Genomic DNA, 22536 nt, shown 5'->3' with positions numbered 1-22536 from the left:
CAACGTATTATGTGACTTGTTACTTAGGCTTGAACTTATTTAGGCTTACCACAAGAAAGGGGTTGAATTCTTATTGACCCATTTGAAAACAGATCCGACTGCCAAATGGCGTGCGTACTGGGAGCGGAGTCAGGTGCAGGAGAGCAGAGAGTTGTGAACAGGCGCACACTTTATTAGGCAGGAGAAACCAACAGACGGACGCCACTGCGTCGAAACCTCCAGCCAATGCAAAAGTGCAAACGCGCAAACAGTCACAGTAATATTATAAACACAATAACATACCTCGTGAAATAAAACATGGAATAAACGCATACCAGTAAAGCGGGTCAACATAGACACGTAACACAAAACAATCTCACACAAAGACATGAGGGGGAACAGAGGAATAAATACATGTAGTGTGATTGGGGAATGATGTGTGCACCAGGTGTGCAGGGAACAAGACAAAACAACAAAAATGGAGCGGCAATGACTAGAAAGCCGGTGACGTCGACCACCAAACGCCGCCCGAACAAGGATAGAGGCAGACTTCGGCGGAAGTCGTGACACCGACAAAGCAACTACTTAAACAATTAATTTGAATACAGATCTCAGGAGGTGACTACTTTTCAGAAACTATTGGATTGACTGTCTTCAATTAATGGTAGGGCTGTATCTGGAACAGCATGTTGAACATAGAACTATCATATCATAGCACACACAATCTCCTATACTATTCCAATCATATTGTCATATTTGTTCTACACAATACATTTCTATGTGAACATTCTGTAAATGTTCTCCTGAATGCCCATTGCCCCAGGAGTACATTATCAAGGCAAACCAATTAAACAATGATATGTTAATTGTATTTGACACTCATCTACTGTATAACTCTTTCAACATACCATTGAATAGGTTGAGCACTGCAATTCATTTTATGATACCTGAAAATACTGCAGAGTAATTCAAATCCATTTGCAAATGTTGCTTAGCAAAAAGTGTTATTGTTTCAAACTCACACTACATCATCTTTAAAGAGATAGTTTACTCAGAATACAAACTAACACAATTTTCCTTCTACCATGGCTGTAGTTGATTTATGAAGGCAGTTTTGGGATATTTTGTTTACTTTCGACACTTAATCAATCAATCCTTCAAATGTATCAATATTCGTAAATCAAAAATCATCCTAAAAGGCATCTGGTAGATTAAATTAAAACAGTATGGGACTAGATACAGAAGTAAAGCAGAAAGGGTTATTACTTTTAGCACGAACAGGCGCAGTGCTTGCTCACTATTAGAAACTTGCTATTTTATTTATACAACTACTAAAAACATGACGTTCCGGCCGTCAATGTCCTTAATCAGAATAGGTAGGATAGTGGATGGGGAAGGGCTTAAGCTTACTGATAGGGAGGATAGACCCATAGGCCTTTTCTCAATTGGATCAAATCCTCAGTGACCCTGAAACTGAAAAGTGGTTGACAAATGTAGGTGAGTATCAATTCGTTATTAGGTGAATGAAGGATTTTCCTACTCTCTTCAATTGCCTCCTCTGGTGGAGGATGCGCAGGTGTATCCTACTGTGGAAGACTTTTGAAATCAGCCACACCTCCTGCAAACGGCTGATGTTTCTCAGAGGTGAAAAGCATGCTTGCAAACATTTTAAAATTATCTGCTAATTATCCATTTATCTATAAAATGCATAGCACTACTAGCTGCACTTCTTTTTACCACTTTACACATGTATTTTTGGATTCCACCCCGATAAACATAATTTGCTAGTGGAGAAGGAGTCTCATTTCTTACAAGCGCCTTTGTTTCCACGTTTCCTTTCCTCGCTTCCTTACTGAGGAGAGGAAAGGATGGGAGGAGATGATGTGAGGAGTTGATAAAATTCAATTGAGGAAAGGCCACAGTTCCCTCTGGTGGTGTCCACTCTACACGGGAGAGAAAGGGATTCCATAACTGCAGATGGCAGTAAATCACCAACCTTGGCTTTTTGTCTGTTCAGACAACACACTCCCGGTAGTAGTGTACACCCTTTCAGTGTGTTAACCAACTCATAGAAGTAGAAGGAATTGACTACTTTTAAATGGAGGTAAGACAGTCCTTCCGCTCATAGATGATATATGTATAAACTACAGATAGACACCTCCAGCCCAAAGCGAGATGTTTAAAAAATACTTAGTAGTCTCCAAAGTTCCAAAGCATATCTTTAACTTTATTATCCCCAAAAAGTGAGTCATTTGGTCCAAAACACCATACAAAAGGGACATAAAAAACAACAATAAATATACAGAGATGGGCAAAGATACTTTTGCCAAGTAATGTATCTAACTAAAACACCAAAACTACCACTGCAAGTACCCCCAAACTACAACTACATTCTCAGTAAAGGTTACATAAACGTTTGACTTGTTATGACTGTTTTATGTGGTTGTTTATCAACCTCAGTTGCTCTTAATAAGAGCGTCTGCTAAATTACCTAAATGTAAATGTGCAAACTGAGAACTATTCTAATGAGCTCTGCCCCAAACAATTTGTATTTTAACAAAGATTTTACTTACGTTTTTTCGATGCCAAACCCACCACTAGTGTGTGTGTGGTCAAAGAGCTCTATTTTCGTATCATCTGACCATAGCACCGCCTGGAATGCTAAACAGCATTGGCACTTGGTTTGAAACTGGTGCTATGGTCAGATGACATGAAAATAAAGCTCATTAGCCACACACACCAGTGGTAGGTTTGGCGTCGAAAAACTGAAACATATGGATCTTTTATGTTATGGGGCTATTTTGCCTCCACTGATCCTGGTACCCATGTTAAGGTCAGCAGCATCATGAACTGTACCAAGTACCAGGACATTTTAGCCAAAACGTGGTTTCTTCTAGTCTGGATACCACCTAACTCAAAGTTTCATTGAAAACAGGGGTAATCTTTTTTAGATTTTTTTATTACTATATTACAAAATATTTTTCTCTGAGCAATTGTATTACTTTCAAATAATATATATCATTTTTTGTTTTTGCTTCAGTATTTGTATTATTTAGTTCATACAGTCTTTTTTGCTCATCTTTATCAAGGGTGCCAATAATTGTGAACCTGACTGTTTATGAGTAAATTTTTTAGAACCTACACATAAAAAAACGCATATTCGATCAAATAAGCCTCACATAGCACATGAGCAATTATATTTTATTTTGACCAAATTCGACTCTCTCATAGACCTCCATGCAAAAATATCCCCACTTCACACTGATTAACGCTGTAATTTTGCACAGCCAGATTTTAGGGTGGAGTCAAGCCTCTTGCTTGTTTGGGTACGGAGCTCATTAAAATAATACCATGTGTGCTTTGCAAGTGCTCATTTACATTTACACAAAATACAAAAATACAGATCTCTAAAGTTTATTGTTACAAAACTAATCTAATTCTTGTTCAGGCCAGTGAAATATAAATGACGGAATACACAAAGTTAATGGAAATACATATTTCAAATACATGTAACAGAAATACTGCCCATCTCTGTCAACATACACTGAGTGTACAAAGCATTAGGAACACAATTAATTGCAGCTCTCAATCTTTTCAGTGGCATGTTGAAAGAGTCATAATAGTAGAATAGTAGTATATAGTAGTCACATACATATCTGGTCAACATATCATTTGTTAATTGGTTTGACTTGATAATGTACTCTGAGTATACCAAACATTAGGAACACCTTCCTAATATTGAGTTGCACCCTCTTTTGCCCCCAGAACAGCCTCAATTCGTTGTGGCATGGACTCTACAAGGTGTCGAAAGTGTTCCACAGGGATGCTGGCCCATGTTGACTCCAATGCTTCCCACAGTTGTGTCAAGTTGGATGGATGTTCTTTGGGTGGTGGACCATTCTTGATACACATGGGAAGCTCTTAAGCATGAAAACCCCAGCAGTGTTGCAGTATTTGACATAAACCGGTGTGCCTGGCACCTACTACCATGCCCATTCAAAGGCACTTAAATCTTTTGTCTTGCCCATTCTGAATGGCACACATATACAATCCATGCTTCAAATGGCTTAAAAATCCTTCTTTACCTGTCTCTTACTGATCATCTACACTCATTTAAGTGGATTAAACAAGTGATATCAGTAAGGGATCAAAGCTTTCCCCTGGATTCACCTGGTGAAACCAAGAGCAAGTGTTCCTAATGTTTTGTACACTCAGGGTATATGTACACAAATACATGGAAAGATACAAGTAATCTGCCACCATCTTCAACTAAAAAGAAGAACATAAAGAAACTCCCATGACAAAGCTGAAATATCCTGCAAGAACATTTGCTTATGGCAATTCTCGGATGAGGTCCTGATATTATGCCCCAGATGTGTCAAGCCAAGGCAAGAGCTTGTTCCAAGAACAGTACATGTGTTATGTATTTTCTCAAAAGTAGGTATTACTTTCTTACTCTTAGTATTGTCATTTTGAGCTATGCTCAATGTGAATTCCTACGTTTGGTTTTCACCCCATAAGTGTGGGCCTCTGACTTTGCAGGACTATCCAACATCCTTGCCCTTATCTTGCCGTCCCCCAGACTCTCCTTGACTAGATTCTCCCATCGGTCCAGAGATTCGCCCATGTAACTGACTGCTGAACTCATAGTGCCGTGCCCAGAGGATGCAGCAGATCTCCCAGCATACTTCACTCTCCATTCAGACACCTTGGCATGTGCTCCATAATTTATGTAGGAACTCCCAACTTCAGAGGGAGTCTCACAGCTCACTGAAAACCAGGGCAACAAACACTGTTAGAAGATCCCTTTGACTGGAATACCCAACAATAAATGTTAAGGATTCTAAGAAACATTTCTAAGATAAAAAAAAATAAAAAAACAGATTTGGAAAATGTAATGTCAAACGTACTGCTGGGGATGAAGAAATCAATGCTTTCCTTCCCCCGTACAAATGGCAGTTTGGATTCCTCTGGTTCTACCACCACTGCCTTCAACATCCGCTCTATGAGTTCCTCTTCTCTCCTGTTCCATTCCTCTTCGGTCATCATGCCCTTTCCTGCTAACCAGTGAAGCATTGGCTTCTGCCTACTCTTCTGTTCAATAGTGAAATTGTGCCCTTTGTTACGTACAACCATCTCCTTTACCTTCCTCAACAGTGTTGTGACCTGAGAGCTATCATCCCAGCCACGGCAGTTCATTACATGATACCTGTTCCCACATTTTTCAACAAGTTGTTGGAGTGCCTCTCCTTCTCTCTCAATATATTCCTCAATGGCTCTGTCTCCTAGCCAATCTCCCCAGGTGAACAGCACCATTGTGTGTCTCCAGACTTTCTCAGTTAATAGCCCAAGGTGCTCCTCTACTGCTTTGAGGTCTCCCTCAGAAAATGGTGCAGAAATGGGAATGACCAGAAGAAAAGCATGGGGGCCAGGTGGACAGAGAGACACACTGCGCACCACTTCATCTTGAATCCAATCTCGTGCATCCTGTGGGGTTCTCTTCCACCAGCCTGGTGTATCTACAACTTTGAGCTTCATCCCAGCAACTCTCTTTTGTTGCATTACACACTGCATAGTTCTGTTTTGAATTCTGAATTCCTAAATATATCAACAACAAAAACATTTATAATCAGAATAATTAAGCAGAAAATAACTTTACCTGTATTTAGGAGTTACCAACAGGGGAATGTCATAAACAAACATCACTTTATGTTTTTCATTTCAACAAACTCCTTAGTATTAAAGAAACATTTCATGGGCTTTAATTTCTACTTTAATGATAGAGACACTTTAAACGATAGTTACAGTTACAGGACAGGAGGACCCAAAATCTCAAAGTATGTTGCACTCATACAGTATCTGAAGGGATATAGAGCAGGGTGAATTCAAGTTTCCATACCTTGGTCAAAGCTGTCGGAAACAACTCTCCAACCAGTATTGTGTTTCCTGCCACACTCTTCCCAGCCTCTCTTCTCCCAACAAGTACAATTCTCAACTCATCCTCAGAGAATATGTGTTCCTCCCCTTAAAAATAAAAATCTACAATTTCTGCATGCTCTTGTTACAACAAAAAAAACGTTTCTTCTATTTCCTCAACTCAAGGGTGTTTACAAAGACTAAATCAATAACAAATGCCTTTTTTTAAACCTAGGAGATATGCACAAATGTTTGTCCACAGAGGAAACAGAAACAACAATGTAGAAGTGGTGAAAGTAGATATAATCTGTTCGTTTTATGCTTAGAATTCAAATAAACTCACCTTTAAACAGTTCTCTGAGTGTCGTCATTTGTCTCTGCACCTTCATTGTGATCTTTTGAGCTCTTTCTTTTCCAGCCCTCTTTTTCTGTTCCAAGTCTGCTGAAACATCTGTGTCAATTTCATAAGGACAACCTCTGTTTTCTGCCACCATCTCCTCTACTTTCTCCAGCAGCTCGATTACCTGTGTTGCATCACTTCGATTCTTGTTGTCAAAAACATGGTATCTGTTACCACATTTCTCAATGAGCCACTGAAGACCCTTCCCTTCACTCGCAATGCGCTGCTCAACAGTTGTGTCTCCCAGCCAGTCTCCTCGTGTGAAGAGCACAATCGTGTGCTTCCAGACTGCATCTGTGAGGAGACCCATGTGCTCCTCAACAGCTCTCTCATATGATTTGTTGAATGCTGTTGCAAAGGGAACCACCAGAAGGACCGCATGGGGTCCTGGAGGACATTGAAACACACTGTGCACTATCTCAAATCTATCCATCTTGGAGGTGTTCTGTAGAGAACTATTGTAGTGCCAGCCTGGTGTGTCAACCACCGTAAGCTGCCTCCCTGCTACTTCACCATGTCTTGTCACACAGTGCACTGTTCTTCTTGTATTATCAGCAACATCAAACACACCTTCCCCCAGAATGGTGTTTCCTGCTGAGCTCCTGGCAGCCCATTGTGCCCCAACAATCACAAGCCTGAGGTATGTTGGGCTAGTTGCCTCTCCTTTAAAATTGAAAATAAATCAGAAATCTACAGGGAGGATGCAGATCAAATGCTCTGAGGTAAGAGAAGGGGTGGTTGCTCCTGTGTTATGCAATTTTTCTGGTACTCAAAAAGAAACTATATGTATAATGCTGTCAGGTTTCATTCAATCTTGTCCTTAGTATTTCACACACACATTTAAGCTCACCTTTGATCAGCGCTCTGAGTCTGGTCCTTTGTCTCTGTACCTTAGTCATCATCCGTTTGGCTACTTCAATCACTGCTAATCTCTTCTCTTCCAGCTCTTCAGACAGAGCTTGGTTTGTCTCATAATGATTGCCATCGTTTCCTGACACCATTTCTTCTATCTTCTCCAGCAGCTCTGTGACCTGGGTGTCATCACCCCTGTTATTGACATTCAAAACATGATACCTGTTCCCACACTTCTTAATGAGCCATTGAAGATCCGGCCAATCGCTTATGTGTTTCTGTAAACTTCTGTCATTGGGGGGAGTGATTGTACTAAACAGCACAATAGTGTGTCTCCAGACTCTATCAATTGAATTGCTCCAGGTGTTCCTGTAACGATCTTTTGAATATGTTGGGAAAAACAGTGTCCACGGGAATGACCAAGAGAAAGGCTTGGGGTCCAGGATGACATAGATATACACTTCTCATGATTTCCAATTGATCCAATTTGGGAGTATCATCTACAGGATAACCCCACCACCAGCCTGGGGTGTCAATCAAAGTTATCTGCCTCCCATACACATACCGTTGTCCGCTCACACATTGGGCAGTTCTTCTTCCTGTCTCAAAAATGTCTCTGCCCAGGATGGTGTTTCCTATTGAACTCTTCCCGCTGGCTTCTATATCCCACATCTGTCTTCCCCCAATTAGCACAATCTTCATCTCTGACTGATGGTGGGTCTCCCCTGTCAAAGAAAGAGCTCAGTATATTCCTGAGGCACTCCTCAAATGGGAATGAGTTTTTCTTTTACAGGGTACTGTATATCCTGAACATTGCCACAGAACTTACCGAGGGAGGGAGGAGCCCTACTTGCCATTTTGTGTTCTCCACACTTCTTCCTCCTTAGCCGTCACTGGCAGTAAGACTTATTACCCCTAACAAAATAAAACTGACAGACATTATGTTTTTATGAGAAATTTGACTAAATGAAGCACATAATAGAACTTTGAATGTTGCATCGACATCAAATTGCTCTCAAAATTAGGTATTTTTCAAGATTATGTTTTTAGACAGATATACATCATACCCAAGAAGACTCAAGGCTGTAATCGCTGCCAAAGGTGCTTCAACAAAGTACTGGGTAAAGGGTCTGAATACTTATGTAAATGTGATGTTTCCGTTTATTTATTTTTTTACCCACTTTTTCTCCCCAATTTTGTGATCTTGTCTCGTCGCCGCAACTCCCAAATGGGCTCGGAAGAGGTGAAGGTCAAGTCAGGCATACTCCAAAACATGACCCGCCAAACCACGCTTCTTAATTAACACCCGCACGATTAACCCGGAAGCCATCTGGACCAATGTGTTGGAGGAAACACCGTTCAACTGAGGAAAAAACGTCCAGCCTGCAGGCGCCCAGCCCACCGCAAGGAGTCACAATTGAATCAATTTTAGAATAAGGCAGTAACGTAACAAAATGGGGAAAACGTCAAGGTGCCTGAATACTTTCCGAATGCACTGTATACCACGGCTAAGGGCTGTTCTTAAGCGTGACGCAAAGCGGAGTGCCTAGATACAGCTGTTAGCCCGTGGTACATTGACCATATACCACAAACCCTGGGGTGCCTTATTACTATTATAAACTGGTTACCAACGTAATTAGAACAATAAAAAGTATTTTTTTGTCATACCCATGGTATATGGTCTGATATACCAAGGCGTTCATCCAATCAGCATTAAGTGCTCGAACCAGGTTTATAATTGTAAATAAATCCCCTTTGCGCATGTGCATAACTGTAGATAAATCCGACAGGAGAGTTTGAGTGAGGAAAATTGGTCAGAGGATCTCGAAATCTCTAAGCAAGAAACACTTGGATGAACATTAAAAAAACGAATGTTAGACTATTTTCTGGTATTTGTGCTGTTATTATGTGCCAGATGTTAAGACTACAAAACATTACAAACGGTTTTCAACAGTTCGCTGCCCGCACCCGCCCGCCCGACTAGCATCACCACCCTGGACGGTTCCGACCTAGAATATGTGGACAACTATAAATACCTAGGTGTCTGGCTAGACCGTAAACTCTCCTTCCAGACTCATATTAAACATCTCCAATCAAAAATCTAGAATCGGCTTTGTATTTCGCAATAAAGCCTCCTTCATTCACGCCGCCAAACTTACCCTAGTAAAACTGATTATCCTACCGATCCTTGACTTTGGCGATGTCATCTACAAAATAGATTCCAACACTCTACTCAGCAAACTGGATGCAGTCTATCACAGTGCCATCCGTTTTGTTACCAAATCAACTTATACCACCCACCACTGCGACCTGTATGCTCTAGTCGGCTGGCCCTCGCTACATATTCGTCGCCAGACCCACTGGCTCCAGGTCATCTATAAGTCTATGCTAGGTAAAGCTCCGCCTTATCTCAGTTCACTTGTCACGATAACATCACCCACCCGTAGCACACGTTCCAGCAGGTATATCTCACTGATCATCTCCAAAGCCAACACCTCATTTGGCCGCCTTTCCTTCCAGTTCTCTGCTGCCAGTGACTGGAACGAATTGCAAAAATAGCTGAAGTTGGAGACTTTTATTTCCCTCACCAACTTTAAACATCAACTATCTGAGCAGCTAAGTGATCGCTGCAGCTGTACATAGTCCATCTGTAAATAGCCCACCCAATCTACAGTGCCTTGCGAAAGTATTCGCCCCCCTTGAACTTTGCGACCTTTTGCCACATTTCAGGCTTCAAACACAAAGATATAAAACTGTATTTTTTTGTGAAGAATCAACAACAAGTGGGACACAATCATGAAGTGGAACGACATTTATTGGATATTTCTAACTTTTTGAACAAATCAAAAACTGAAAAATTGGGCGTGCTAAATTATTCAGCCCCTTTACTTTCAGTGCAGCAAACTCTCTCCAGAAGTTCAGTGAGGATCTCTGAATGATCCAATGTTGACCTAAATGACTAATGATGATAAATACAATCCACCTGTGTGTAATCAAGTCTCCGTATAAATGCACCTGCACTGTGATAGTCTCAGAGGTCCGTTAAAAGCGCAGAGAGCATCATGAAGAACAAGGAACAGGTATCTACCTCATCCCCATACTGTTTTTATTTTATTTACTTTTCTGCTCTTGTGCACACCAGTATCTCTACTTGCACATCATCATCTGCTCATTTATCACTCCAGTGTTAATCTGCTAAATCCTATGGCCTATTTATTGCCTACCTCCTCATGCCTTTTGCACACACTGTATATAGACTTTATTTTTTTCTACTGTGTCATTGATTTGTTTATTGTGTTATTGGCATGTTTATTGATTACTCCATGTGTTGTTGTCTGTAATAAATAAAGGTGAAATAACATTTTAAATAATAAACCACTATATTTCAGTTGTCAAATCGTTTTTAAAGCAAGAAAATGACGAATAGTGCATTACTGGTTACGGTTATTGTCCCCGCCTCTTCAATGGGGTTTATCGCGGTTGGCATCCAACGTTGTGGTGCATTACCGCCATCTCGTGTACGCGCCCCCGACTCCCACCTATGTACCGGAGACCTAGTTTAATAAAAATTGACCAACAGATAGAAGTATGAAGATGGGTTCAAGCACCCTTAAAAAAATATATCTGAAACTGCAGTAACGACTGTGGTGTTTGGATGCAGTATTTGCAGCTATACTGCACTCTGACTGCAGTATTTTCTTCGTAAGGGCAGATACAGAAATGCCCACATACTGGAACGGCCCGAAATGAGGACCGCAATTACACCCCTCTCAGTTTTTTGGGCGACCCGAACAAATTAATCTACAAATGTGAGTGTAAATCGGTAGACCTGTTCTATTTGCACCATTTCTTTTCTCCCCTTAAATAAAATTGTAGCTTTTACTTTCGGTTTTGTACACCAGTTTCAAAGTGCTGAAAATGGGATATTTTGGTTATTGATAATATATTTCTCACTGCTTTAGATGGCACAATGATTCTGCACACTATACATTGCTCGTTTTGTCACAAACTGAAATTAGACGAACCATTCAAATTTCGGCAACTGGGAAGTGTACGCATATTGTAAAGTAGTATTAGTACGTGGTTTTTCATGTTTAAATACTGCTAATTTATATGTCAAAAGTTTGTCGTCGCAGAATGGTAATAAACAGTATATAAGACAACATCCTTGTGTTACACTAATTGATTTCAGCAACTTACCATATGTTGAATGAGATGACTTGGTACAATATCTTGTCGCGAAGTCAACAAAAAGAGTAGCAGGTGAAAGTGAAATCTGAACACACACACAAACTGGCACTAACTTTCTGAGTCTGCATTCCAGGGTTGCATTTCGAAATATAACATTAGATTCACAATGTTTAAAGGCACAGTCAATTTAGTGTATGTAAACTTCTGACCCACTGGAATTGTGATACAGTGAATTATAAATGAAATAATCTGTCTGTAAACAATTGTTGGAAAAATGACTTGTGTCATGCACAAAGTAGATGTCCTAACCGACTTGCCAAAACTATAGTTTGTTAACAAGAAATTTGTGGAGTGGATAAAAAATGAGTTTTAATGACTCCAACCTAAGTGTATATAAACATCCGACTTCAACTGTATGTCCAAGACATCGCAAATATTTTTGTGTTGATATTGAGACTCCATTTGAACAATCATCTAGGATCCAGGTAATACACTTGTGTCACCCGTGCATAGCCGCGGGAAGTAGTAAATCAACTTAAAAAACTAAAATATAGTCTTCGGAATGTATTCAGGAATGTACTTTTTCCACATTTTGTTAAGTTACAGCCTTGTTCTAAAATTGATTAAATCTCATTTTAAAAACTCCAATCTACACACAATGCCCCATAATGACAAAGCGAAAACAAGTTTTTAGATTTTTTTTGCCAATTTATAAAGAATAAAAAACAGAAATGTCTTATTTACGTAAGTACTCAGACCCTTTGCTGTGCGACTCGACATTGAGCTCAGGTGCATCCTGTTCCCATTGATCATCCTTGAGATGTTCTTACAACTTGATTGGAGTCCACCTGTGGTAAATTCTATTGATTGGACATGATTTGGAAAGAGACACGCCTGTCATTATAAGGTCCCACTGTTGACAGTGAATGTCAGAGAAAAACCAAGCCATGAGGTCAAAGAATTGTCCGTAAAGCACCGAGACAGGATTGTGTGGAGTCACAGATCTGGGGAAGGGTACCAAGAACTGTCTGCAGCATTGAAGGTCCCCAAGTACACAGTGGCCTCCATCATTCTTAAATGGGAGAATGGCCTTGGTCAGGGAGGTGACCGAGAACTCAATGGTCACTCGGGTGGTGAGGGTAGGAAACAACATCTCCACCCCGCTGATCCTCCACACTGGGGCCCCACAAGGGTGCGTTCTCAGCCCTCTTCCTGTACTCCCTGAACACCCATGACTGCATGGCCATGCATGCCTCCAACTCAATCATCAAGTTTGCAGACGACACAACAGTAGTACGATTACCAACAAGGACGAGATGGACTACAGGGAGGAGGTGAGGGCCCTCGGAGTGTGGTGTCAGGAAAATAACTTCACAGTCAATGTCAACAAAACAAAGGAGATGATTGTGGACTTCAGGAAACAGCAGAGAGAGCACCCCCATATCCACATCGATGGGACAGTAGTGGAGAAGGTGGAAAGTTTTAAGTTCCTTGGCGTACACATCATGGACAAACTGAAATGGTCCACCCACACAGACAACGTGGTGAAGAAGGCACAACAGCGCCTCTTCAACCTCAGGAGGCTGAAGAAATTTGGCTAGTCACCAAAAACATTCACAAAATTTTACAGATGCACAATCGAGAGCATCCTGTCGGGCTTGTATCACCGCCTGGTACAGCAACTGCTCCACCCACAACCGCAAGGCTCTCCAGAGGGTAGTGAGGTCTGCACAACGCAACACCGGGGGAAAACTACCTGCCCTCCAGGATAACTACACCACCCGATGTCACAGGAAGGCCGAAAAAGATCATCAAGGACAACAACCACCCGAGCCACTGCCTGTTCACCCCGCTATCATCCAGAAGGCGGGGTCAGTACAGTCAAAGCTGGGACCGAGAGACTGAAAAGCAGCTTCTATCTCAAGGCCATCAGACTGTTAAACAGCCATCACTAACATTGAGTGGCTGCTGCCAACACACTGACTCAATCTCTAGCCACTTTAATGATAAAAAAAATAATGTAATAAATGTATCACTAGTCACTTTAAACAATGCCACTTTTTATAATGTTTACATACCCTACATTACTCATCTCATATGTATATACTGTACTCTATACCATCTACTGCATCATTCATTTACACTTGTGTGTATAAGGTAGTTGTTGTGAAATTGTTATATTACTTGTTAGATATTACTGCACGGTCGGAACTAGAAGCACAAGCATTTCGCTACACTTGCATTAACATCTGCTAACCATGTGTATGTGACCAATAACATTTGATTTGATTTGACAGAGCTCTTGAGTTCCTCTGTGGAGATGGTTGTCCTTCTGGAAGGTTCTCACATCTCTGCAGCACTCCAACAATCAGGCATTTATGGTAGAGTGGCCAGACGGAAGCCACTCTTCAGTAAAAGGCACATGACATGATAGTGCGCTTGGAGTTTGCCAAAACTCCGAAGTTGAAGCATGGTGGTGGCAGCATCATGCTGACGTGATGTTTTTCAGCGACAGGGACTGGGAGACTAGTCACGATTGAGGCAAAGATGAACAGAGCAAAGTACATAGATCCTTGATGAAAACCTGCTCCAGAGCACCCAGGACATCAGACTGGGGCGAAGGTTCACCTTCCAACAGGACAATTACCCTAAGCACACAGCCAAGACTCTGCAGGAGTGGCTTCGGGACAAGTCTCTGAATGTTCTTGAGTGGCCCAGCCAAAGCCCAGACTTGAACCCAATCAAACATCTCTGGAGAGACCTGACAATAACTGTGCAGCTTCGCTCCCCATCCAACCTGACAGAGCTTGAGAGAATCTGCAGAGAGGAATGCGAGAAACTCCCCATATACATGTGTGCCAAGCTTGTAGCGTCATACCCAAGAAGACTCGAGGCTGTAATCACTGCCAAAGGTGCTTCAACAAAGTACTGAGTAAAGGGTCTGAATACTAATGTAAATGTGATAGTTCAGTATTAAAAAAAACACTTAATGTAAATGTACATTACTATATTATACATATCAATCAATCAAATGTATTTATAAAGCCCTTTTTACAGCAGCAGATGTCACAAAGTTACATAATATATATATATTTTATTCACAAATGTAGTGCACTGGGCCTTTACTAGTCCTGTATTAGCAGATGACAGATGTCTTCAGTGCGCACATTTTCCAACAGCAAATCGCAGCCCCAACTCCAAACTACTTCCCACGGCTATGCACTCACTACTGTAAGTTGCTCTGGATAAGAGCGTCTACTAAAAGGGAAAAGGAATGAATAGACCATTTCAGTTTCCACATAGAAATACGTTGCATTTCAAGAAACTCTAAAACATACAGTACCGGTCAAAAGTTTGGACACCCCTACTCATTCAAGGGTTTTTCTTTATGTTTTACTATTTTCTACATTGTAGAATATTAGTGAAGAGATCAAAACTATGAAATGTAACATATGGAATCATGCAGTAAGCAAAAAAGTGTTAGACAAATCAAAATATATTTAGGTTCTTCAAAGTAGCCACCCTTTGCCTTGATAACAGCTTTGTGCTGTACAGTATATCAAGCAAACTCCAAGCGCACTGTCATGTTATGGGCACAACCTTCCCTGAGGACAGGGGGGACATATTTAACATTGGAATGTGATACAAAACCCGTGTGCTTTAGGACCCTGCGGACGCCTCCGAGCAGTCGGGTAGGCTTTTTGGAGTGTTTACCCGACTGGATTTTACAGGCTGTGTGAAGGCAAAGTTGAGCATGGTTCAGTGTGTAACTTTTGCGCTCTTTCACTGAGTTGTAAAAGGTAGCAGAACAGAAACTGGCTACTCTTTAGATGACTAATGTAGCTGGCAAGGTAACTGTTGTTTAACTTAACAGGAAAAACTAAACTAGTGTTTATTCGCAGTGCTGCGCTAGTACTGTAACTGACATGTAACGTTAGCTAATGTTTAATCCCCTCTCGACTGAGGTGAATTAATATGCTACACTAGTGAGTAGCAACCACAGCCAGGTCAGCTCTAGCCTTTATTTATCTGTCAGACAGCGATATGAGGTGGCTATTATTACTATCTAACAGCAGTTGTTTGTATGGAAATGTTTTGTAGCCTTTGTTTTGTCCCGTTTCAGAAGTTAATGAACTTGGCAAGCGTTCACCAGTCGATGTACCGTTAGAGAGAGAGCTGGTCAAAAGTTGGCTTACATTAGCTATTATTTTTGCCTCACTCAAACTTGACCTGAATCAAACGATGAAACAATCGGCCAAACGATTGAAGATTGATATTTTTTTCATTGCAATGTGAGTTTTATTAGTCAGTATGGCAATGTCATTTTATTGATCTGTTAGTTTGCCTAGCTAATTCCCTACTTGTCACACTGACACAGTAATAAACAGCTCTAACATTACAGGCTTCACTGTCATGGTGCACAGTAGAGGTCTGTGTGGGACCGATTTCTTAATCCTGCTCCTGCCTGCTCCCGCTGGCTTTCTGTCTGACTCCCACCTGCTGCAAGAACTTGTCCCAAGTGCAATTTTGCAGTATATTCAGTGAATGATTCAAAGTTCCATCTTGAATTGATGCTTAAACCTATAGTAGCTACATGACAGCTGCTTAAGCTTAAAGCTACCGTCTGGGATCTGGGAATAACTGGTCATTTCAATTATTGCAACACAATATTGATTATTGAATTATCATGGATCTAGTTCAGTCTTATCAATCACTTAAATATATTTAATAATCGCTTACCTAGCTTGATGTCTGTGGGCATTTTTGCTTACTTTTGTTTTTCTAAATAGAGATGGCTAGAAGGGCCATGTGTCATAAAGAATTGTGTAGAAATGTGCTTTAGATGCCCCCAAAAATGGGAGGACCAGGGACTGTAGTGACACCCCTTGCACTGAGATGCAGTGCCTTAGACTGCTGCACCACCCGGGAGCCCTAAAAGAAATCATAGATTGACTATCAATAATATAATAATACCTTTAGCAAAAAAAGTGTATTTTTTATTTACAATAATGTAGGATCTATGAGAATAGAAAGGTACAGAACTTTTGTGGAACATCACAGCACAGTTTAAAAGTATATGGCACATAGAAATAAAAACTGGATGGTGTTCAGAGGTAGATGGGAGGAGTTGAGTGGAGATGTAGGATGGGAATAAAAACAAACAAAAGATAACTATTGTAAAATATACTGTGTCCGTAAAATGTATATAGTATGTATAAGCTGGAAGTAGAAACCTAAGTGTTGTTGTCCATTAGTTGACTCTAATTAGGGGAGGGATGCTAGGGTTAGGGGAAAATAATAAAGAAAAAAATATATTGGAAATGATGCATTAATGGCAATGCTGGTAAACACTTGAATACATTTTGGTTTTTTTAAATCACAAAAGTAGTGCACTAGGCCTTTACTAGTCAATCAATCACATGTATTTACAAAGCCCTTCTTACATCAGCAGATGTCACAAAGTGCTATACAGAAACCCAGCCAAAAACCCCAAACAGCAAGCAATGCAGATGTAGAAGCATGGTGGCTAGGAAAAACTGCCTAGAAGGGCAGGAAGCTGGGAAGAAACCTAGAGAGGAACCAGGCTCTGAGGAGTGGCCAGCCCTCTTCTGGCTGTGCCGGATGGAGATTATAACAGTACATGGCCATGATGTTCAAACGTTCAAAGATGACCAGCAGGGTAGGCCTCCGTCTTGTGACCTTAGCGTACGTGTAGGTATGTACTGCAGGACCAGATCGGAGAGATAGGTAGAAGCAAGCCCATGTAATGCTTTGTAGGTTAGCAGTCCTTTATTACTAGTCCTTTCAGCACAGGCATCACCCCCAGCTGTCATTTATGTTGATTTAAAATGTTAAGGGGTTAGCTATTATCTGACAAAGTTTGGTAAACAATTATTTTTAATGTTCATTTTCATAGAATGACCCATTTACACACTACACAGCAATGATGACAGCATATAGGAGATATGAGAGAAATTGAGTATTATGAACTTCTCTTTCTATTTTGATTATTGTAAAAAGGGAGAAAAAATACCTATAAATATATGGTTAAAAAATTGAGTTTTGATTAGCTTGGTGCACACTCAATTGCATATTTTCTGTCTAAATAGATTATATTTATGACACAAGTCATTGCCTCCAAATAAATTTAGCCTATAACGTGAATTTAACATTGTATTTTAAACATAGGACTCGACTCCGGCTATTTTAAATGAAGCAACAAAATTAGACCTCTAAATAGCTATCAAACCCCCAGCCTTAATATCATAAACATATTGATCATGAATGACAGTAAGAAATTGATGTTGTGTCAATGAACCACTAAGTGCAACATTTTCCTCTCATAAACACTTACTACAATTCTGTGGCTGGTTTTTTCAAATCATAGTCAGTGTAGCTCTTGAGCCTAATGGGGCTAGTGGCTGTGGGTCTCTGTGGCTCATCCTCATAAGCACGGTTTACATAGGGGGAAGGCTCCTTCAAGTTGTGAGTGTCATACATGCGCACTGATCCTGGAACTTGGATTTCCTGTTTCTCCTTCCGACAGCAACTGCAGAGGAAATAGAGGGTTGGAGAAATCAATGAATGTCAGGTAGCCTATTAGATACATGCTAAGTAGCCAACTATGGAAATGGAAATGAACATTGTGTCTATGAACCCTATGTCTATGAAGTTTAACTGGGAAAGGCAGTAGGTAATATGACTCACAGGATATAGATCAGCATGATGAGCAATAGCAGCAGCAGCAAGGCCAGGAAGGAACACAGGATAGATGTAATGACAATCATGGACGCAGACCTTCCAGCAAAGCCATTATCAATGCTTTCAAGGTCTTTCACTGGAGGAATAGACAACGGTGTTGTTTTAACGTTTAGCAGAGGTACATGGAGATTTCTGATTTACTGAATACTGTAGATTCAGAAAATATATGGGAAGTCCTTACAAGGGTAAAGAGTGATGTTGTTGGACCACAAACTCTCCGCAACAACTGTTTTGTTCTCTGGGTTGATAAGAACATACCTAAATCTGAAATAGTGGAAGAACATAATTTAGGTTGGGTGCATTGAATTCACACAATGGTACTTCAACTTAGATCCAAAGTCAATGCACTGTGGTGAAGGAGGGGTTCTGACCTGGCAGTGGAGCCAACAGGCAATATTCCATTACAGTTCGGAGTGGAACAGCTACCGTCAGAGCCAACCCTGAAGTAGTCTGTTCCAGCGGCGATGGGGCAGGGGTAGTCTTTCTGAAGCCCCAACTTGGTCAGGAAGTATTTCTTCGAGGTGTTGGAAGAGAAGGCGGTTGGATAAGGAGAGAGGGTGTCAATGTTGGACCTGTTCTTGTCGGCATCATAATTGCTGACTCCTGTTGAAATGTAACAAGGTTGTAGAATAAGAAAGAACAAAAATGCAATACTGTGCTTTCTTTTTCTTTGTTCTGTATGTGAAGTACAACATACTGTATCTACTTTGGTGCACCAAAACATCCTAAAATGTTGACATTACATGTCTTTTTCTTCATAAATCAAAGACGGAAGAATGTTCAATTGCTCTTCCTGTATGCCATTTGGTTTTATATTTTCTAATCAAATGCAGAGGATTCCAGTACCTGTATCTATGGCCGATACGAGCCATAATTCACAGGTAGTAGTAGAATTGCAGGGCAAATTGGCCAGACTGTTGAAGTAACAACTTGGGGACGTCAGTATCACTGAATTAGTGGTCAGTTTCGCAGCCAGGTTGGAAGGGTTTATTGCAGGAGTGTTGTTGACTGGTACTGTGAAAGGACAAAGAAAAAAACATTTAGACTATTCCCAAAAACTATTGATAATTTGAGCATTACAATGAAAGAGAACGTTTTCTAGTCTAAACTGTTTCCTCTCTTTGTTTTTACAGATTCTTCTTCTACCTGAAATGTTCCAACACACATTTTGGGTGTGTCGAGTGAATATGCTAGACGGTTGTATAAAAAGCCTGTTAAAAAAAAACTGTTATGGACTTTCTATCCAACTTAGCATCAATATATTTAATTGAAATGACACATCTGTCATCTTGGCCCAATTTCTCAATACTGGCCAAACCAGTGAGGGAGGTCAGGTTATTGTGCAACATGAGACGTCACACTACTCATGTTCAGTCATGCCAATTGGATCTGAAAACTATATCTAGTAATTACGTCTCCTCCCAATATTGTAGGTGTTCCATTCAGCATACCTTGTGAGTGTGTTTTCCACGCGTATTTAAGTGACTAATTTCTGCAATGTTGTTCAACAGAAACTCAGCACATCTGACTAATACTGGTGGAGCCAGCTTGATAGTTTCACACATTAAATCTGAAGAAAGGTTGCTCTCTTATAGTACACATTTTGTTTTATGGAACCCACCTGTTTTTCAGTAAAAACTCAAAACACGTAAAACTTTGCAAAACAGTTACATGCAGCCTACATTCAATGCCAAAAAAACACATTTCAAATCCCCACTTTCTTTAATTGCTGTGATTTGTTTTAATAATTATCATCCATTTAAAAAACATATGAGCTACCATACCAGGTCTCAGGAATGGCTAATTCTGGAGATCCCTTTGATCTCAACTGAGTTAGCTAAATCGGATTTGTTTGGGTTTTTTACACCTTACTTCTGGGTTATCTCCAAAGCTCTCTAAAATTGGAAGGGTTGGTTCCTCTAGGGCTGATTGAGGACCTTTTTATTGATTTGAATGGTTTGTTTAATAATGATTGCTTTAATAATGATTTGCTTTTCTTGTATTGATGTTTATAGTGTATATTAATGTATATGTTTGATACAGGGCTCATCTGTAAAAGAGACCTTAGTCTCAGCATGACTCCCAGTCAAAATAATGGTTAAATAAATACTAACTTGCATAACTGAAACTGAGGTAAATACCTTTAAGATCATATGTGAAAGATAATCCTGGATATTAATAACTTTAACAATCCACAAAAAAACGTATTCAGACACTCGACATATTGTGAATATTACAACTGAAAAAATCCACTTACTTTGACAGAACCCAGTCCAGACAGACAGGCACAACACTACATAAAATAGTAATGCCATTTCTTTGAACAATTTGGTATGCTGTATGTTGCTCACTGCGCCTGGGAAAGTGACTGAACTTAGCTGATGTGAACCGTTCCTAAATAGATTCCCTACCCATCCCTTTTTAAAAGAGATTGAATCAAACACAGGTTGGTCTGTATGGGTGTGTGTGGTTATTCCTGATTGAAACCATTTGTGGTGTTTGCTACAGGTGTTTTGCACGCCTAGACATGCATACTCTTTTGTTCAATTTAGTTTTATTTGCTTAATACACCAAAACCGCATGGCATAGCCCATGTTGACTATTATTTCATTCAGGTGAATATTCATTTGACATATTCTTGGCAGGTATTACCAGTTACTCAATTGTTCATTCATTTCTCCAGAGATGTGGTTTATTACATTGTAAACGGACAGGTGTAAGAAACAATCATTATGTCAAAGCTTGAGAATCTGTAAATATACCTGCAGAACTATTCAAAGTTATTAGTCTTCAGTTTGTATTACAAACATATGTTCACACCTTCAAAGGGTATCCTATGTAAGTCAAATAACACTTGTAGGAATTGAAACATATTAAACAGTTTAGGGTGTTTTTCAAAATGAGACAAACATGATTTGATCAGATATGTAAAACTGTAGTGATCACTTTTTTATATAAAAGAAAATACATGTTATGCCTTCATTGTAAAGCAAAGTGTATTTTCCTTAATGGACATTGCTGTAGTAGTTACTAAGGTGGTGTGTGCTGTAATTTCTGATCCCAGGGCTACGTGCAGGAGAAGTCGACATCTATCTGGTCTTTGGAAGACTGAAGTCAAAAACAGACACACCTCAAGATGAGACATTAGTTGGTAAAGAATATGTAATGGGCTGTATAACCTGGTATAACTTAGAAATTCACAATAAGTCATTTTTGTTGCCTTGGCATTCATTGAAATTAACCCCACTAACTACCCATTGTTAGGTTATGTCCCTGTGTGCCTCACCAGTCCAGCACAGCTCCCATCAGATCCTCAAAAAAGTTATACAGCTGCACCATTGAGAGCATCTTGACTGGCTGCATCACCGCTTGGTACGGAAACTGCAAGGCACCCGAACGAACACAAGACGCAATAGAAGGTGGCGAGTACAGCCCAGTACATCACTGGGGCCGAGCTCCCTGCCATCCAGGACCTCTATACCCAGCGGTGACAGAGGAAGGCCCCCAAAATATTGTCAGACTACAGCCACCCAAGCACGGCAAGCAGTACCAGTGTACCAAGTCGGGAACCAAGAGGACCATGAACAGCTTCTACCCCCAAGCAATAAAGACTGCTAAACCAGGCTGCTAAACCAGGCTGCTAAATAACTCCCCGGACTACCTGCATTTACTTAACTCTCTTTCACCGACTCACACTGGTCTCTACCCACATACACTACATAAGCCCACACACGCATACTGACGCCACACACTCACCGTATACGCTTCTGCTACAGCTCAGTCTATTATCTATCCTGTTGCCTACTCATTTTACCCCTACCTATATGTACATAGCTACCTCAATTACCTCGTAACCTTGATCAACTTGGTGCTGGTACTCCCTGTATATAGCCATGTTATCTTTACTAGTTGTTATTCGTTATTCACTGTGTATTTATTTCTCGTGTCACTATTTTTATTTTCTTTAACTCTGCATTGTTGGAAAAGGACCTGTTAGTAAGCATTTCACTTGTTAGTCTAAAAATGTGACATAACATTTGACTTTCATTTGACTACAAACAAAATGCGTTGAGACTGTAAACAAGACATTCAGACAGCTTCATAAATATAGGCAGCTGTTGTTTACATTGTCAACTGCACTGCTGCATCTCCAGTTCTACAACTTTAGAGCAACAACCCACTTCGGAGGTAGTTTGTGAAAAGTCTAGACTTGGTAGATGTGGAAATAAGATTAAGCTTACTTTAAAAAAATCTTAGAATAGGAACAATCTAAATAGAATGTTATGTTGAAAACTTAGTTCAGTAGAGAAGTTGACACCTATTCATTTACCATTCAAACGTTTGGACACCTTACTCATTCCAGGTTTTTTTTAAGACATAAAAACTATGAAATAACATATGGAATCATGTAGTAACCAAAAAAAGTGTTATCAAAT

The 22536-nt window shown here is 40.3% G+C and overlaps 2 protein-coding genes across 5 annotated transcripts; both read right to left on the bottom strand.

Moving 5' to 3' along the window:
• Window positions 1-2185: 2185 nt before the first annotated feature.
• On the bottom strand, window positions 2186-11427 carry LOC109892818 (GTPase IMAP family member 8). Of its 3 annotated transcripts, none has more exons than XM_020485611.2 (7): window positions 11348-11427; window positions 7977-8076; window positions 7146-7872; window positions 6239-6958; window positions 5879-6003; window positions 4890-5577; window positions 3164-4749 (listed from the first exon to the last, which is right to left on the bottom strand). In XM_020485611.2, exons 3-7 carry the CDS (start codon window positions 7294-7296, stop codon window positions 4463-4465), a joined length of 1971 nt encoding a protein of 656 aa, XP_020341200.1. In that variant the 5' UTR covers window positions 7297-7872; window positions 7977-8076; window positions 11348-11427; the 3' UTR covers window positions 3164-4462. The 3 variants fall into 3 exon arrangements, with proteins under 3 accessions (XP_020341202.1, XP_020341200.1, XP_020341201.1); XM_020485612.2 differs by having other exon boundaries at window positions 7977-8062; XM_020485613.2 differs by lacking the exon at window positions 11348-11427 and having other exon boundaries at window positions 2186-4749; window positions 7977-9383.
• A 4886-nt stretch (window positions 11428-16313) lies between these two features.
• On the bottom strand, window positions 16314-21861 carry upk3b (uroplakin 3b). Of its 2 annotated transcripts, none has more exons than XR_004210300.1 (6): window positions 21387-21861; window positions 18947-19114; window positions 18472-18703; window positions 18282-18364; window positions 18047-18176; window positions 16314-17888 (listed from the first exon to the last, which is right to left on the bottom strand). XR_004210300.1 is itself a non-coding variant. In XM_020485608.2 (6 exons), the coding sequence occupies exons 1-6, from the start codon at window positions 20413-20415 to the stop codon at window positions 17693-17695; spliced, it is 867 nt and encodes a 288-aa protein (XP_020341197.1). In that variant the 5' UTR covers window positions 20416-20540; the 3' UTR covers window positions 16314-17692. The 2 variants fall into 2 exon arrangements, 1 of the variants encoding a protein (XP_020341197.1); XM_020485608.2 differs by lacking the exon at window positions 21387-21861 and adding an exon at window positions 20358-20540.
• Window positions 21862-22536: the final 675 nt, after the last annotated feature.

Source organism: Oncorhynchus kisutch, linkage group LG6, assembly GCF_002021735.2.
Source record: "Oncorhynchus kisutch isolate 150728-3 linkage group LG6, Okis_V2, whole genome shotgun sequence".
NCBI lineage: Eukaryota > Metazoa > Chordata > Actinopteri > Salmoniformes > Salmonidae > Oncorhynchus > Oncorhynchus kisutch.
The sequence above is the reverse complement of the archived record's forward strand: the minus strand, read 5'-3'. Positions and strand labels throughout refer to the sequence as shown.

Coding starts and splice junctions, on each gene's coding strand:
- LOC109892818 (XM_020485611.2), bottom strand. CDS start 7,296: ATGGTGTCAGGAAACGATGGCAATCATTATGAGACAAACCAAGCTCTG. Junction 6,004..6,238: donor ACTCAGAGAACTGTTTAAAG/GTGAGTTTATTT, acceptor TTTATTTTTAAG/GGGAGGAACACATATTCTCT. Junction 5,578..5,878: donor TTCCGACAGCTTTGACCAAG/GTATGGAAACTT, acceptor TGATATATTTAG/GAATTCAGAATTCAAAACAG.
- upk3b (XM_020485608.2), bottom strand. CDS start 20,415: ATGGCATTACTATTTTATGTAGTGTTGTGCCTGTCTGTCTGGACTGGG. Junction 19,115..20,357: donor CTGGACTGGGTTCTGTCAAA/GTAAGTGGATTT, acceptor GTCCTTTCACAG/TACCAGTCAACAACACTCCT. Junction 18,365..18,471: donor CCTGTTGGCTCCACTGCCAG/GTCAGAACCCCT, acceptor CCACTATTTCAG/ATTTAGGTATGTTCTTATCA.